The 18,501-nt window shown below is 26.3% G+C and overlaps 1 protein-coding gene across 7 annotated transcripts in view; it reads right to left on the bottom strand.

Moving 5' to 3' along the window:
- Positions 1-4,628: 4,628 nt before the first annotated feature.
- Positions 4,629-18,501, bottom strand: part of LOC107439779 (Sin3A-associated protein 130) — a 34,159-nt gene continuing 20,286 nt past the window's right edge. For all 7 annotated transcript variants that reach the window (XM_016052480.3, XM_071177814.1, XM_071177813.1 and 4 more), the window contains 7 exons: positions 17,959-18,071; positions 13,271-13,358; positions 13,103-13,188; positions 10,698-10,823; positions 8,164-8,267; positions 5,561-5,701; positions 4,629-5,437 (listed from right to left, as the gene is read on the bottom strand). In XM_016052480.3, coding sequence (XP_015907966.1) covers positions 5,288-5,437; positions 5,561-5,701; positions 8,164-8,267; positions 10,698-10,823; positions 13,103-13,188; positions 13,271-13,358; positions 17,959-18,071 — 808 coding nt within the window. In that variant the 3' untranslated portion in view covers positions 4,629-5,287. The remainder of the gene's footprint in view (positions 5,438-5,560; positions 5,702-8,163; positions 8,268-10,697; positions 10,824-13,102; positions 13,189-13,270; positions 13,359-17,958; positions 18,072-18,501) is intronic.

The following is an 18,501-nucleotide window of genomic DNA, read 5'->3' as shown; positions in this document are numbered from 1 at the left end:
TCTGAAGGCGTGCACATCTAAATAAAAATAATTTACACTTCATTAATGACGGTTTTGTTTTCTTCAGTAGATGTTATATAGTTGATGGCCTTCTGTATGCGATGTATCTTTGCTTTTCATGCTAATGATTGCTCACTCGCTTTTTATAACAATGGAGGAAAAGATGAAATCATATTTATGAATTCAAATTTTTCTGGAAATTGCTAGTTATTAGAATTGTTGTAGAGAATCCAACAGCACTATAACAGGCTTATAGTATAATATTTTAACAGTACCATAGTAATAGAACTTTCCAAGAGTTAGGAATTTTTTTCAACTAGTTATTTTCGTAGCCTCTAATCAAATTTTTTAAATATTCAATTAATAATTCATTATTTATTTAATATTTCCGCTATTCTTAAATTTTTTTTAAATGGAAATACATGAAACAAAAGAAATCCCAAAACAATGCTTTTTCTAATAGCAATATAATGAATGAATTATGAAAAAGACATGTATTTGTGAACAATTTCAAATCGAATAAAAATAAACAAATTCAACAGAAGTATGTTTCTTTACGAATATTTTCTTCCTCTTTAGTTCTAATTTTAATGGAAACTATATTTCAGCATATTCATTTTCAATTTATACAAGCACTATAATCAAATTATGAACTAGACTAGATGCCGCTCCAAACCTGTAAATTCAACTTTCTGACATAAAATCCTATTTTAAAACTAATATTGATAAAATGAAATGATAAAAAAATTTCATTCTTCATTTATTCACTAAATAATATCAAATGAATTAATAAAATTTAGATCATTACATATTTTCAAAATAACTCATCTTTCGCTAATTAATGTATACACGATTGCTGATGAAATTGCTCAGGGTTTCGCCAAAAGAAAGCTGTTGCTCTCAGGGTTTCGCCAAAAGAAAGCTGTTGCTCTCAGGGTTTCGTCAAAAGAAAGCCGATCTTAGGATTCCACAGCAAAAAAATAAAAGGGATTGTGTTAACTGATATTGAAATATGAATCAAGATACACAATTTCGTGCAAAAAAGCACCATGACTTGCGATTTTTCTACCCATAAACCAAAAGCGCAACAAGCGAATATGACTTGTTGTAGTTAATGAAGAATAATAGCCATGTTAAAAAAACATCTCCAGAAGACTTAACTTCTCTAAAAGAGGGAATACCTTCAGTTCATTTTTTTTAACAGGGTGCACAGCCAAATTATTCAACAAAGAATAAGTACTCAAAAAATATTTTTCAGAACTTTAAAATAATATCATAACTAAGCAGGGTTGGAAAGTTTTGAAAATTGACAGTTTTATCTTGTTTTAACTGACATGTCAAAAAACAAAAAACCCTTCTGGCATTTTTTTCGACAATTGTCAAAAATCATGAAATTTTGAATCGCGTAAAACGAATGGCGTTTTCATACGCTACGGCTGGCAATACGCGGAAATAGATGGAGCTTGAATTAATTGTAAAAATGTTGAATAGAACAAAGTGAACTGTGTCTTTTTGGATAGTTTGCAGCGAAAATCAACATAGTAAAGGAAAATTATCATTTTGAAAAAGGGAAAATTAAGCAATTTTTAAAAACACCAAATGAAAAAAGCACCTTTAACGAAAATAAGCACCTTTAAGCGCTTTTTACTATAAGTATGTAGAATTAATATAACAATAATTTTGTTACTTAAAAAGAATAGACCCAATAGATGTAGATACATTTTATTTATTATTAGATTGAGTATCTTCGTAATCTTTTTATAAGACAATATCTCAAGAAACATAAAAGATATCCTTTATGAAGAATCAAAGGATACCCTAATACATTAAAAATGAATAATATATACAATGAAGTAACAAATAAAATGTATAGTACATTTATGATTCAAAATAACACATTTGTACAAAACAATTGATGGCATGCAAAAAGCTCTATCCGAGGTATGTTTTACTAGATGGCCAGCCTTTTGTACACAAACAGGAAATTTAAGACTACAAAAAAGCTGCTTTGTAAACTGAAGTTTCTCATAATTTTCTGATGAATAAAAATATGCCAACACTAAAAGGAGAAAATGTAAAAAGTAACAGCTTAATAAATGTTTTAAAACTTATTAATTGGATAAGACATTTGATAAGCTATTAAATTTTATTGTAACCTAAATACGTAGTTTAAGAAAAGCCTATTGTGCATTTAAACTTATTGTGTTTAAAGCAAAGATATTTTTTATCATTATTTTGTTAAAACTGATTCAAACAGAGATTTTTGAATGACTGTTTAAATCAAAATATTCATACAAAATTGGTTAAAATTTTTCAACAACCACAGAGTTGTTAGTATATTTTGGAGAGTGATTAAAAGGTTTTGTTTGGATGTTTAATATAGTTTACATTCTTTACAAGAGTATTTATATACTATTAGCAAAAGGTGGCACTATCCAGTTAACACATAGTCACATAATACATTTTTTTGTGATTTTAAATTTACTGGATTTTACAGACATATAATTTATAAAAAAATATAAATGCAAATACACTTTTATATGCTATAAAATATACATCATGTTAGCATGAAAGATATTGCATTTTTTTTTCTTCTTCAAAAGCTTTGATTAAAAAGCATTTAAACATAATCTAAAATATTATGAGACAGTTCTTATCATACAATGAACACAGATAACCACTTCTAAAATTTCTTATTTACAGTTAGTGGTTATTTTAGGAATCACCAAAATATTGAGAGATTCACATGACATTTTTAATGCTAATAAAGAGCAATAAAAATTAAATAAAATTCTTAACACTATTTATTTGCACTAATTAAATGGAATAATAGAAAAATACAAGGTCCCCATTTAGACAATAGAAACACTACAGATTGAGAAAATTTTTGTTGGTAATACTTAAAAAATGACTCATTTCTTTGCATTGAAGATATTTTTCTTTATCAAGATTTTATTTCATGACATCATTTAAAAGTTATAATAATTTACATCATTATCTTATATATGTACAGCAATAATTTCTTCTTTTCATCTGCAAGTACCCATATAAATATTTTATTGTAAGTAAGCAGTTTATGAAAATATCCATAAAGGCAATCAATTTGAGAATCTACAAATACTTTTTTTTTGAAATTATAACTTAAAAGAAGTTCATGGATCAATAAATTACATTTGTCTGCAACTATTTTTATGTTTCTATAAAAGGATCGTAATAATTGTAAGGAACATAGTATTTGCGGACTTAAAATACATTTAACTCATTTAAGAAAAAACCAAGCTGTTTTAATATTTTTTATTAAAATAATTGTTAGTATCAATTAAACTTCTATTTTTATAAGTTTTAAAAAACATAAAAAGAATTTAAAAACTAAACACTGGCTCCAAATGAAGAGAAGGTATACTTCATGCTGCATAGAAATAAAGCGAAATAATGTGGAAAAAATTGAGATATTGGCATAAAAACGGACCTATTATACAGGGTGCATAGCCAAATTTTTTAACAAAAAATAAGCACCTTTAAAGCAAAAAATATTTTTAACACTTTTTTTAAAAAAGAAAATCATAATTAGGATATGCATACTAAAAAAAAATTATGTAAAAACATTATTAAAAATTTTTACATGATCAGGATAAAATAACTAATTTCTGACAACGAACTCTTTTCTTGATTTTATACCATAAAAAAAAAACAATTTTAACAGAATTTTAAATATTGAACCATACTTTATATTTTTTAAATTATTAATTACCTTATTTTATTGTGTAAAAAAGAATAATTTAAATTCAAAATTATAATTAGTCAAACCATAATTTAAAAAATATATATTACAAAATATTAATACTTTTGATTATACTGAATTCATAAAGATATGTAAAGAATTGAGCAAACTAAGAAAACTTAAAGAGTTCATATTATTAATGTAAATTAGGGAATAGCCCTTATTAAATTATTATTTAAAATTTGTTACTTAGTTCAGTATTTCTTCAATTAAATGATTAAAAAATTTCTAATAGTTTTGGAATGTAAATACAATAAGTATTGAAGCTTAACTTTTTTGTCAGAAATGAATTATTTTATGGTCCTACATTCATAATATTTAACAAATTTGAGATAAATGTAATTTTTTGGAATGACAAGTCTGAATTCACATAAGACTTTTTACTGCATTTGCTAAATGTTAAAACAGTAAAAAGCCCCTCATTTAAAATTTTCTTTTGAAAATCTTGCCCTTATTATTGAGTTTTTTTCATAAAATATTTAAAGAGTACTGGCAGTTATGAATGTAATATATTGTATTATATTTGTCACAGCCAGTTTTTATTTTTTAAATTAATGAAAGTAAGTAAAAATTACAGTAATTGTAAATAACACCATAAGTTATTCGAAAAAAATATAACTGCTTGAATTTTTTTTTAAACTGAATTATTTGCATGTAAAGTCAGCAAATATTACATTCGAATCGATTTAATTGTGCTAAAATTAATTAACGTGTGATGGTATGTAAAAACAGTTATAATTTTGATCATCATTTCATATTTTTATAGCCTTTTACTTGCACATAATGGTACCCCTGTCATACCATTTTAATTTTTTTTATTTAATTAAACACTCCAAATTTAGAGTCATTTTTCATTGCTCAGACAATGTTGTAGAGCAGTGGTCAGCAGCCTAAAACTTGTGGGTCACCTAGGTACTAAAATTAAGGTATAGTGGTATATAGCATAATGCTTTTATTTACAGACTTCTAAAATAATGTATAATCTAAAATAGAAGTGATGTGTGGCTCACCAGCGAAAATGTTTGTGAAAAAAAAAGACCCACTTGAGAGAAATGTTCCTGACCACTGTTAAAAGTCTTAAGGGGATGCCCTATACAACTAAAAAATATAAACTAAAAAAATATATTTAGTAACAATTCTTAAGCAGAATTGTTTAAAAATAATAATAATAAAAGCGATAAAAGAATAAGTATTGTAATTCACAGTTTAAGTATTTGAAATCGAGTGTCTAATCAACTTAGTTGATTATACTAAAATTGATAATATACATGCAGGATGATATCTCTTCTTTTTAAATGACAATGTAGAAAAGTGATGATTTATTTTCAAATAACACACTTTTTAAAACTTACATCTTAAAATATTTACAAAAGAAATTGAAAATCATCTAAAACAGGATAAAGAGAGAAAAAAAGCTTCTATACAGGTAACAAAAAAACGTGGAGTGTGCACCAATAAAATCCTTTGTCTCTAAAATCACGCATAAGCAGCATATTTTCTTCTGGGTCATGTTTTTTCTTTCTTTTTAAGAGGTCGTCGGCTCACATATTTGTTTACCATTTCAGCAACGTTTGTTTTGTGATCCAAGATTTTTATTGCCTGCTGCTTTGATTCAGTGATTTGCTCTTGAACAATTTTACTCCGCTGCAAATTTCCCTAAAGAAAGAAAAAGAAAAAAGAGCAAATTTTAATTAGGAAGAAATTTTTTATTTATGAATCGAGAACAAAAAGTCAATTTTAAAGCAAAATGCAGAAAACTTTTTTTAAAGTGATTCTTACTTTAATCAAATCATTCAGTTTATTTATGATTCTATTTTCTTCTGAACTGAATAAATTCCGGTTCTTCATAACTGGTGGATCGCTTTCGACGAAGTCTAACAGATCAGATAGCCGAGAATAGACCGTCTCTTCAATTTCAATCTAAAATGTCAAAAAGAAAACAGCACGTTTCAAAATTTAAAGCATATACATCTAAATATTAATAGATGAAACACGAATCATAGACTCCTATCTATTTAACCATGGCATCTTTCAAAAAAACAAGCTTGTTAGGAGAAAGAATAATTTAATTTTGTTTTATTAATCATGCAAATTTAATTATATTCGTTTTAAGCTGCATTCATTTATTAAAACTATAATTTAATTTTCTAAAGAAAAGAAAAATTACTATGCAGTAAAAGATTGATATAATGGGCACGGCACATTACACGGCTATTACGTTAGGTTTCCAGGTCATTGTCAAAATACAATTATTAAAGAAACAAAAACTGTGTTTATAATGAGTTAAAAACTGCAACTAAATTAAATTATTCTTTATTAAAATTATTATGCAGTAAAAGCTTGATATGAGCATGGCACATTACACAGCTATTACAATAGGTTTCTAGGTCACTGTCAAAATACTATTAGTAAAGATACAAAAATTGTGCTTATAATGAGTTAAAAACTACTAGGCTTCTGTGATTGCTGCTAAATTTCTTTTGAGGAAAACACATTCTTCTGCTGTTTGAGTAAGCAATATTATAAGAAAATGAGGTAAATGGGGACCATTATAATTTATATCTGAAATCAATACAGAAAAATGAAAACTTTCTTTTCCGAAGTAACATAATTTCACCTAATTATCATCTTACAATTTTAACATTTTATGTTTATAATGCAAGCATGTATGAGTGACTAGCTCTGTTAATTTCCTTCCAAAAAAAAAAAAAAAAAAATTCTTTTGCTATTTACAGAAATCATGCAGCAGCATAATTCTAAATAATGTACATAATAAAAATAAGCTCGATATAAGAATAACTAATTATATCTGTTATTGTGAATTGTAATTATAACAGACTATTATATTCTGAATGTTCCTTTTTTTTCTGGTTTAAAAAATCTTCTAAAAATCTTTTTGAATTATAACAGGTCAGTGAATTATACATGCATTTTTTGAACAAAGATGTTACAAATAGGGATTAACAAATAGTGATTTGGCCGAATACCGAATATACTGCAACTGAATATATATATTTATATATTAAAATAAGTACAAATAGCTTTGCACGTAAATAAGTTTAGTCATTATTGAAAAATAATCAAAACTTAGCTATGTTATTGGAGTGAGTATATTGGTATGTTATTGGTATTATAAAACTATAATAGAAATATTTAACATAGTAAAGATACTTAGATATTAAGACAAGTAGAAATATTTAAGGCAAGTAAAAAAACTGAGTAACGGCTATTAAAAAAAAAAAAAAAAAAAAAAAAAAAAAAAAAAAAAAAAAAAAAAAAANAAAAAAAACTAAAGTGGAAAAGTTGAAAAAAAGAAAAAGGGAAATAGAAAACAAAACTTTAAAGCTAACAACAATATCTTCCCGCAAAAAATTATCCATAAAACGCTTTTCAAAATGCAGTGCTAGCATAAAAAAGATATACAAAATTTAAAAAAAATTCAATCTTAATATATGAAAGAAAATTTTAAAGATTAACATCTCAGTTTTCCAATTACTTTTTTTTTAAAAAGGGAAAAATAAACTCTAATAGTTTCCTTTTTTTTAATTGCCACCTTATAATAAGAAAGCTTATAAAAACACCGATTACAGATGTTTTTAAAAAATAAAAAGCTAGATAGAAACTAAAAAAAAAATCGTTCATAATGTTTAAATAAAAAATTTAAATGTTAAAAATCTCAATTTAACTTTTTTACGTTGCCGTATTTTCAGAAAAAAAAGATCGTAAAAGAATAATCTTTATTAGAAACACACTTTAAAAAAAGCAGTGTCATAAATAAAAATGCAGATAAAAAGAAAAGTTAACAAAAAAAGCAAAAGTGAAACAGAAAAAGAATTGCTCTAGTTCTGAAATGTAACATTGAGAATCACATTTTTACTTGCGCAGGAAAAAACTGACAGTAAAAGAATTAAATTTATAAGAAATGCTTGATTAAAATGTTGCGCTAAAAAAAAAAGAGAAAAATGAAATAAACAAAATTTTTCAATTCTCTTTAAAAACAATCAGCAGTACGCAACTTATGCTTACGTATAAAATAATCTAGCTTCAATTCTTTAAGTTTCGCTTTTTCATTTGTCTTCCAGAACATAAATTAACAAGTTTTAGAACTTAACAAATATATGTAAAAACTATTTCTAAAAATGTAAAGTAAAAAATACAATTTTAGATTATTTTTTATTAAATTTGTTCAAATTCTTCCTAAGAAACTTTTGTCTGAAAATACTTTTCCAAAAAATATTTGGCTGAACATTTGGCACAAGGGCTCGAATACCGAATATTCGTTACATCCTTAGTTACCAAAGGCAATCACAAATTTAAAAATGATCATTTATAGCTATAAATAAATAATGTGGTTAAAGTCTAATCGTAACAATTCAACTTACAATGTCCTCCATTTGTGCTGATAAATGATAAACTTTCCAGCCATTAACTTGCTGGAGAATTCCCTTTTGATTTGCAAGTTCATTCACAGTAGGCTTTTTTTCTTCTAAAAGGTTAACAAATTTCAATATATTAGCAAATAAGCAATCAATAATCCTTAATTACATAAAGAGATGTAACATAAGTAAATTTTCATTTTATATTAGGTTTATTTTTCTAAATCGAAAATATGCTAAAATAAATGTAGTAATTAGTACCTGGTTATATTTTGGTCGTTATCAGTAGTGCAGTTATAGTAATTTAGATTAAAGAACAAAAGCAATGAATATAAAATGATTTAGATATTCTTAAATTTGCACCACAAGATAATAGTTTGATTATTTTTAGATATATACTGTTACAAATAGTGATATGGCCGAATACCGTTTACTTGGGGGGGGGGAGGAAAAAAAAAGAAGACCAAAATAGCAACACATTTTTTCTTTCTTTTTCATTATTAAATATTTTTTTTTTAAAGAAATAAGTTTAGTCATGTCATTATTAAAAAATAATCAAAACTTAATTGTATTATTGGTATGAGATAAAGGGAAAAAAAACTTTAATAGCTTGGGATAATAAAGATAATTAGATTGTAAGATACTTAAATATTTAAGAAAAACAGCTATTAGGGAAAAAAATTAAAGTTGTAAAGTTAAAAAAAGAAATGGAAAAGAAGGTATCCTTTTAATTCTTAAAACAAAACTTTAATGCTAAAAATAATATTTTCTGGAAAAAAAAAATTATCTATATAATATTAAAAGAGATAATTTCCATCAAAAATACTTTTAAAAATGCAGCGGTATCATAAAATAATCTATACAAAATAAAGATTATATACAAAAGAAAATAAATAAATAAAAATAGATCTTAAATTTTGAAGCTTAAAGTGAAGACTCTCTTAATTGTGGCATCATAATAAAAACATAAGTTTTTTTTAAGAAAAAATAAATAAATAGAAACAAAAATAAAAATAGTTCGCAACTTTTAAACGATAGATTTAACACTATAAAATCTTATTTTAACTTTTTCACAATTCTGTAATTTTAGAAAAAAGTGACCATGAAAGAATAATGTTGATTAGAAACACTCTTTAAAAATTTTTGTCATAATAAAAACACCTGATAAAAAAAAATCATCATCAAAATTTTTTTTTTAGTTCTGAAATATGACTTTAACGTTGAGAATCACAATATTCTATGCTACTAGTTACCTGTTTTACCGCACAAGGAAAAGTAACAATAAGAAAATTAAGCGTATTAGAAACTTTCTGTTAACATACTTCATTTTAGTTAAAACAGAAAAAAAATGAAACAAAACAAAAATTCACAATTTTCAAAAGTTTTGAAAAAAATCATGAAATTGACTGGCCTGAATAAAGGTAGGAGGTATAAATTATCAAGGTAGGAGGCATAAATTATCAGCTTGGGAAAAATAGATACATTTTCAAACTTGCAACAAAACCAGACTTGTCTACTTGCAAAATAAATCAGCTAACAAGTGGAACGATCTCTCATGCAACAGTCTGACGCACTTAGAGGTCAAATTTAAATGCGGTTCTTCGAAAATAACAGAGAACGCAGAAACTGTTAAAGCATCATTAAGAAAAGAGGCTGAAGTGGGCAAAAGAGATTAAGACATGTGATGCTAGGTGAAAAAATTTTGTTTTCAGATAAAAAGAGGTTCAATTTGGATGATCCAGATGATGATAATTACTACTGACATGATTTATGAACAGAACTTGATTTCTTGGATAGTTAGATGGTGGTAGTTTGGTATATAATCTGAGGAGCTTTTGCGAATGATGGTAAATGCTACCTGTTGCGAATTTCTGGAAAAAAAAAGGACTCCAGTTATCAACAACTACTTTACAAACACCTTACACCTTTTGGTCCACATCTTACTTTCCAGGAGGGTCGGATTATAAATTTCAGGAAGAAAATGCGCCCTGCCATACGTCACAATCAACTAAAAATTGGTTTCAGAAGGAAAAAATCAAGGTCTTAAGCTGGCAAACCATAGCCTTGATTCTAATCCTACAGAAAACTTGTGGGGCTACTTGCCAGGACAAGCATATGTAAATAATCTCCCATAATTCAGTATACGACTGGGAAGAAGCTATCTGGAGGAATGACACAAAATTTATAAAACTTAGCTCGGAAATTCGATTGGCCGATAAAAAACCTAGCATTTGAAGTAATCCAGAAAAATGGTGGATCAACATCCTTTTAATTTTGTAAAAAAAATCATTTTAACATGTGGTTTTATAATTTTTGTAACAGACATTTTAGATGGAAAATTTTGATCTTGTTGGCAGAATATTCATATCTAAATATATCTCTGAAAAATTATGTGCATGCATCTTTGTTTTTCATTCATCTTCATTAATTTAATTTTGGAAAATCTATATTACTGATATTAAAAGTCACAAAAACTACAGTGGTCTTATAATTTTGTCACACACTGCATATTTACATATACACATTTTACAAACTAGTACCTCTGGGTTTCACATCAGAATATCGGACAAAATGATTATGCCTAGGTTTCCAAGTCTGCCGATATGTATTCAAGAGTGACATGGAGGGCCTTTTGTAATAAGTCAAATTTTTGTTTTTGTCTTCATCTGGAAAAAAAAAGGAACACATTATAATTAATATGGCATTCTATAACAAATATAAATTATATGTAAATTAGTCAAGTAAAAAAGCAAATATTATGTGTATTTAGAATCAGTACAACCCAAATTGAGCAATAATAATGACATATAAGTGAATTAGGAAAATACGAATAGAACAAATGAATAATAAATGAGTAAGAATAGTAAAATATTTTTCTAAATCCAGTTAAAGATAAAAAAACATAAATTTTGCGAAAATTTTTTTAAAATTCTAGTAGTAAGAAAATATTTAACACTACTGCAATAAAAAATCCCAGTAGTCTAAAAGTTTTTTTTTCTTAAAAAAAATAAATAAATAAATAAATAAAACAATGGCGATTAACATGCGAAAACAGTGCATTGTTTCAGTACAACTCCAGAAATATATTTCTGTATCGTTTTTAAAAAATTATTTGTGATGTTGGGGATTGCCATATATTGGTATTTGTTAAATACTGTCTCCAGGAAAAGGAATAAAATCGTTTAAGTAAAAATTTGATTTATTAAAGTAAGCATTAGTATAATAGGAATGGGCATATTGAAATCATAAAGAAAAGAAAATCCCCCAATGAGACCAATACAAAACACTCTCCCAAATCGAAAGTTTATGTTAGCATCAACGAATATTTTACGGTGTGGCTGGGAGGCCCACAAGGGCACCCCTAGTTGCCACAAATTTGAAATTGAAAGTAAATGCATTTGTACCTAACGGACACAGGAGAAGCATGGATAGGAGATCCAAAATTGGCGAGTTATCAAAATATAGCATAGTCAAAATGAAGCCAATCAATATTGGGTTTGAAAATACTTTGGCGATCACAAGCCGGCAACAAAACTGTGGGAATTATAATAACCATGTAACTGAAACATATTTTAGGTAAGAAATTAATAATTAAGAGTGTAAATAGACTTTTGTTCTTGATTAGATGTGGCAGTGAATTAATGAGTCTACATTAGTATTGAAATAAAATTTTAGCCGTTACATTGATTGATAAGAAAAGAATAAAGTATTTTATGTTTGCTTTTATAAAGATTAACTCATTGATTTAATTTAAATATAATTCAATTAATATGATAAGTAAAAATTAGTTTAAGTAATTAAAGATATTTTAAAAGGTAGGAAATAAATATGTAATGCCAATTGTGGCATCACATTATTCATTATTATTCCTAAATATAAACAAGATTACTGATAATTTATACTACTAATAAAATTTGAGAAACACAAAAAAAAGTGTTTTTTCAATGAGATAATCAGTATATATATACAGTCAGACCTCGATATAAGGTCACCCTAAGGGACATCGCAAAAGTGACCTTATAAGCGGGGTGACCTTTTAACCGATTCATTAGCAGTTCGTTACTAAGCACGTAAATAGTCCACATTATGACTTTTTAAAAATGGTAATACAAACGAAAACGATAGGCCATCAATTAAATATTTAAGTTAATAAATTTTAACAGAATTAGTAAAGAATTAAAGAAAGTTAGATTTTTTAAAAAAAATTTAATTTAAAATAAAGCTGTTCACAAATTTCCTCAATGTGTACATACATACATTACATCTTACTTTATTTAAAATAATCATTTATGTAAGTCTGTCTCGTTTTTGGTTTCATTTTTAGAACAATGTTTTCTAGATTTTGTAACTTCTCAAAATGTTTCTCAGCTCTCTCGTGGTTTGTAAAAAAATTTCGTATGATATTTATTGCATTGAAGGCTTCCACTTGGGTTACAGCTACAGTCTTAGGATCACTGTCAAGAACTTGTGAAACAATTTCAGAAATTGTAGCTTGCTCGTTGGCAGCAACATTTTCTTAGAACTCGAGAGGGGTAATTGCCTTGTAAGGTAAATAGGTTTTTGTTAGAAAAGAGCTTCCCTCGCCTCGGATAAAAATGACCTTATAAGCGATAACGATTTTTAAAACTTGACCATATATCCGATAATCTGTANTAAATATGTAATGCCAATTGTGGCATCACATTATTCATAATTATTTTTAAAAAGAAACATGATTACTGATAATTTATATTACTAATAAAATTTGAGAAACACAAAAAAACAATTTTTTTCAATGAGATAATCAGTATATATATGTAAAACAAACTAGTTAAGAGAATGTTTACAAATTCAGTTAAGAGATAGTGTTTAGCAATTACAAGACCATATATATATAAAAAAAAGACTTTCTGTAGAAATAAAAGAAATCCATAAATGCAAATGAATAAGGTTGTTAACGACCTACCCATTTCTTCTTTAACTTTTACTTTAAGATCAAAATTATTTTCATCTCCTTCTGATGAATGAGTTTCTATTAGCTCATTAGTAGACCTATAAGGATAAAATAATATATAATAAGTACATTGAAAAAAAAACAACAACAATCAAATGATATGATTACAAATATGCTTACAATAGTTGTTTTCTAGGTTTTTTACGTGGTGATGCTTCAACAAGTTGCCTGGAATCCTTAAGAATAGGGTCAATGCAATGTAAAGGACCTGAAAATAGCATTATTAAATATTTTAAAAAACTGATCTGACTGAAAATGCACTGAAAAAGATAAAATACATCAAAAAGTAAAAATAATAATCTGCATTCAAACCATGCACACTTTTGTAATCAAATATATTAGAATACCAGTTTGATATCTTTGTTTTATAATAATCTACAAAATGAATAAAGTTTGACACATCTAAGATTTTGAGAGAAAGAATTGAATACACAAAAAACAATGATTTTCTGTATTTTTATATATGAACAAACCACTGAGCAAATTATTTCATAAATCACTGAATCCAGGCTCTTTACTCACCCCAAATAATGGAAATGTTTTATTTGAAATAATAAATCCGTTAACAAAGAGGGTGAGACAAAAAAGATTTTTACCCAAAACAGAACTAGAAAATGTGGCATTTATTTTACCAAAAAGATAATGCCACTTAATAAGCTCTAACTATACAATTCTATAAGCGGTAAAAATGTACCAAAACGAAATCTCATAGGAAAAATGCTTGGTAGGAAAAAGAGGTAAAAAATAATTAAGAAATTTTAAAAATCACTTTCAAATAACAATTTATATTTAAAAAGAGGTTATATCTATATTTTACGTCATTAAATTTCTATTTCTTTAAACTAGCTCTTTTCGTTACTAATGTTTGCATTTATTTATTTTTCAACGTGGAAGCTGAAGTGACAGATATCATTGCATACATAATAAGATTATCTAACATCTGATTTGTATAATAGATAATGCCTTGAATTAATTGCTATCAGTGAATCTACTGTTAATGACCTACAATAAACTTGGTACAGATAATCTCATTTTTGAAAGCAATATAATGATAACTGAATAGCAATAAAATTTAATTTTTAACACATGGCTTTAGCGAGGACTTTGCACACATAACACCATATCAAAATAAAAATCTCATTGTCTAAACTTAAAAATTCAAATTAAATTATAATTGAAATAATTGTCAGACAAAATGTAGCTTTTTTACCCCTTTTTTGTGTGGATAAAAACAACATTTAAGTTTCAAAATTTAAAATATTACTCATTTACTAGGAGTTGCTCTTTATTTATAGGGAATGAAGATAAAAAAAATGCATTAGTTTCAAGAAATCCAGTTTTTTATATTACCTTATTTTACAAGAAAAATATATGAACAAAAAACAAAACTATTTTTATTTTGTAATTAAGGTTTTGGACTTCAAGAGATTTACACTATTAATAGAAAATATCTGCTGATAATTGTTTTAGTTCAGTTATCATTATTATTGACGTAATTTAATAAAGAACACAAATAGAAATCAAATTTCAGGCATCCCAATAGCAAGTTTTAACAAATAAACACTTTTCGATTGATTGTATACATGGGTGAAAGTGATTGGTTAGAAACAGGATTGAAATTTTCTCAACAAGAGGTTTGTAATGATCTTTCATTCATATTTAAGGTTATTTAAAAAAAAAGATATTACAGCCCTTTGAGTGTTTAGGCCCTGGGCAAATTATATTGAAATTACACCATTAATCATTTCAAATTAAATGGGTAAAGCAAGATTTTTGATGCAGTCACATACACTCAAAGGCTAAGAATGTTTAAGATCACTAAAAAATATACTTTCTAAACAGTTTTATTCATTCTTTAACATTGCTGCAACTATTAAATAAGTTTGATAAATCCCTATAATGAGCATGTGAACTAATTATTTTCAATCCAAATATCAGTTGATGAAACAAATCTAAGGTAGAAATCAGCCTTAAAGACTGAAATACTTGCACCCATGACTGTATACAATACACACATACCATTATACACATCTCTATAGAAAATAAGTAATCTTATCATTGTAGAAAACTTTCTTTGGAGGAAAAAAAAAGAGAGGAACTTACACATACATACTCTATTGAAAGCTGGAGTAGTCTGGTTTCTGTGAAAAGTGAGCGTAAACTCAGATGGCACTCCAAGGAGGTCTCACAGAAAGCCAGGCTTTTCAAAATGACGAGGCTGCCGCCTGGAAGGACACTCACTATTTAGTAGTGTCGTGCAGCCATCAAATTTCATTGATTTGTGAAAATAACTGCCACTTTAACTTATTACTAGGGAGATCGAAAATTTAAAAACTTTTAAAACTATTTCCGATTGCTGGGTACTCATAAAAGTATTTAAGACTTTTAAAGATTAAGAATAAATTAAAATTAAGATTCAGTTAAAAAAAAAAAAAGAATGCAAATAAATTAGACTTTCAAAATTTCTGTAGAGAATTCTTCAAAACTTAATGAGTATTGCAATGAATAAAATGTGTATATAAAATCAACACTTGATTCATAGCATAAAATTTTGATTCTATAAATTTAATTTTAGAATGAATAAATATGATTTATAAATAATAGTATAAATTGGTCTAAAATTTATTACACTTGCATAAGTATAAAAAATATATTTGGTTTGTAGAATTCAGCATCTTTGGATAAGGATCATTCTGTATTTAGTAATGGATTTTAAATTCTACATGACTAAACTGCTTCGTGAATAAAAATTTAAAATAGTCGTAGAATCGTAATTTTTCTGTAGGACTCATTAAAGGTTTGGATATTTTACAGCTAATAGTGGTTGAATACAGATTAGGAAGTGTACATTTTAGTATCCAAATATAAATTATGAATATAGAAACGATTCATGTTACTAAGCAATTCAAGGGGGAAAAAGACCAAGCATCTAAGCAATTTTACATTAGATACATTCATTTTTTAAACGTGGGAGCTGATAAATTTTTAATTTTTTTTTTACAAAAGTTTTGCATTTATATAAGTTATATAAGAGAGAATTAATAGCAGAAAGAAACACTTTTACATTTGAAATCCTCAAGACATAAACAAGTATCGAAAATAGGTACCTTCTGGACGAAAGAAGTGCTAATGACTAGAAATGTCTACATATTTTATTAAAAAATCCATTATTTGAAGTAAGGCCAGAACAATACAAGTTTAGGTAAACACAAGCATTTTAATAAAAAACTCTTGCTATCAACTTAAATGACCAAAATTAGAAATTACAGAGAAAAGACTTGGCTTTAAAAATTTCTGAATTTCAGCAATTCGCTTTTTGGATTTTAAGTTCTCAGCTAATACAAAGATCAATAAGTGAAGTTACTTTTGATTTAAGTATAAAAAACCATCAATAAATCCATTCAGTAGATGTTATAAAATAAAGACAGTAAATAAGTTAAACTCAGAACGGAAAGTAACCAAATAAAACCTTTAGTTGAAATTTTTAAACCAGGGAAAATAATTTAATAGTAAAATATAACTTTTTTTTGGTTACAGTTTACATAATATATGTTAATGTAACACTTTTCTTTGAATCTAAAAATTATATATCATTTAACTTTTTGTTCACAGGTCGCACTTATCAAGGCCTAGATAGCAATATCTTAAAACTTGTTTAGAGCCTATTTTCACATTACAATTTAATTTTTTAAACACGTTTTAATAATGATACTAACCGTATTTTTTTCTTTATTTGATTAAGAACCTACTTGGAACTAATATTAAGATTCTTACAAGCAGAAAAAAAATTGTAGGTCAAGGGTTCCTAATCTATTCGTACCGAATAACACATTCTAGAATATTAATTAGGCAACAGGTCATTAATTTTTCAAATATAAATTTGTAGTTGGCATTTAGAAAGATTTCAAATGTTCACTGAGAACAGAAAAACCTGGAGACGTCAAGAAAAAATTGCTTTCCTTTTATTATTTTCTAATATTGATTACAATAACCTCTTGTAGTTGTAAAAGTTCCCCATCATAGTAAAATTTTCAGATAATCGGGATTTAGTAATTATTTGTTTCTTAAAAATGGATAATTCGACACTTTAAAGGAAAAAAAAATACCTTGAAAAAAAAAGGGGACATACCAAAAAATATCTGGAAAAATTAGGGAACTTTATTTTTGGCATTAGGGCACACTTAGTTTGTATTTTTTAACAGTATTTTTTCTAAAAAAAACTTTAAATTTTTTTTATTGTAGTCACATGGCAGGTAACACAAGAAAAACAAAGGTTGTGCTCCAGATTCACCTGTTGTAGGATATAAAATGAGGCTTATTTTTTTAAACATATTAAATCTTTTCAAACAGCTGACTTCTGCAGAGGATCAAAATTGTGATGACATGTCTTTAGATCATCCTCAGGGATGTTTTCAAGACCATTGCCAATAGCCCATTGTGCAGCTCTAGTGGGACGTAAATAAACAGCCTCAAACAGCTGACTAACTTCTAGTGCAAAAAAAAAAGAAAAAAAAAATCATTAACACAAGCAACAAAGTTTGGTTGCAGTATGGACCACAATTTTAACAACCCCTGCTCGTTACACTACTTTTTATATTGATTTCGAACTTAGAACTTTCATTAAATATGTGATATATTATTTTAGGATCACGATTAACTTAAATAAAATAAATATTGATGTTTAAATAAATACTAATTTAATTAAAATTGCATATTTATAAATTTTTTGTCAGACTGATAGATGATCTAAAAAATTTTAAAATACATTTTAATGTGAAAGAATTTTTTAAAATGACAAAAAAACTTACTTTCTGGGAGACCTGGTTCCTTCTTAATAGCAGATGGTGGAATCAAAGCTATTGTTGAATTAATGTTATTAGTAGCTGGACCAGATGCAGAAATAACCTCTTTCGATTTTTCACTTAAAAAAAAATAATAAATAAAATTAATTCATAGAATATTTTGATTGCAACATTAAAATTTAAATTTCACTATAAAAAATGAATATAAATGATAGTTTATATTTACTATGAAATGTTACACCAATGCTTAATTTGTAATTAAGTGAATTTTTTTTTATTATGCCTTAAATCATTTAGCAAAAACCTTAATTATACAAACTATTTCCAGCAAATTTCAAAAGCATGAAAGGGAATTTCAAAAAAGATATGCATGAAAAAATAAATTTTAACAACTCATAATTTTTAAGTGACAAAAACTTTAATATAAATGTTAATTAATATAATCCCTTATAGAATGTTTCAGATTAAAAAAAAAAATACTTAAGTATATTTACTCAAACAAAAAAGATAATCTTTGTTAATCTTTTTATTATCTATAGACATTTTGAA

This window comes from Parasteatoda tepidariorum, chromosome 2 (genome assembly GCF_043381705.1).
Source record: "Parasteatoda tepidariorum isolate YZ-2023 chromosome 2, CAS_Ptep_4.0, whole genome shotgun sequence".
NCBI classification, from domain to species: Eukaryota; Metazoa; Arthropoda; class Arachnida; order Araneae; family Theridiidae; genus Parasteatoda; species Parasteatoda tepidariorum.
Note: the sequence above shows the minus strand (reverse complement) of the source record. Positions and strands in the feature narration are given on the sequence as shown.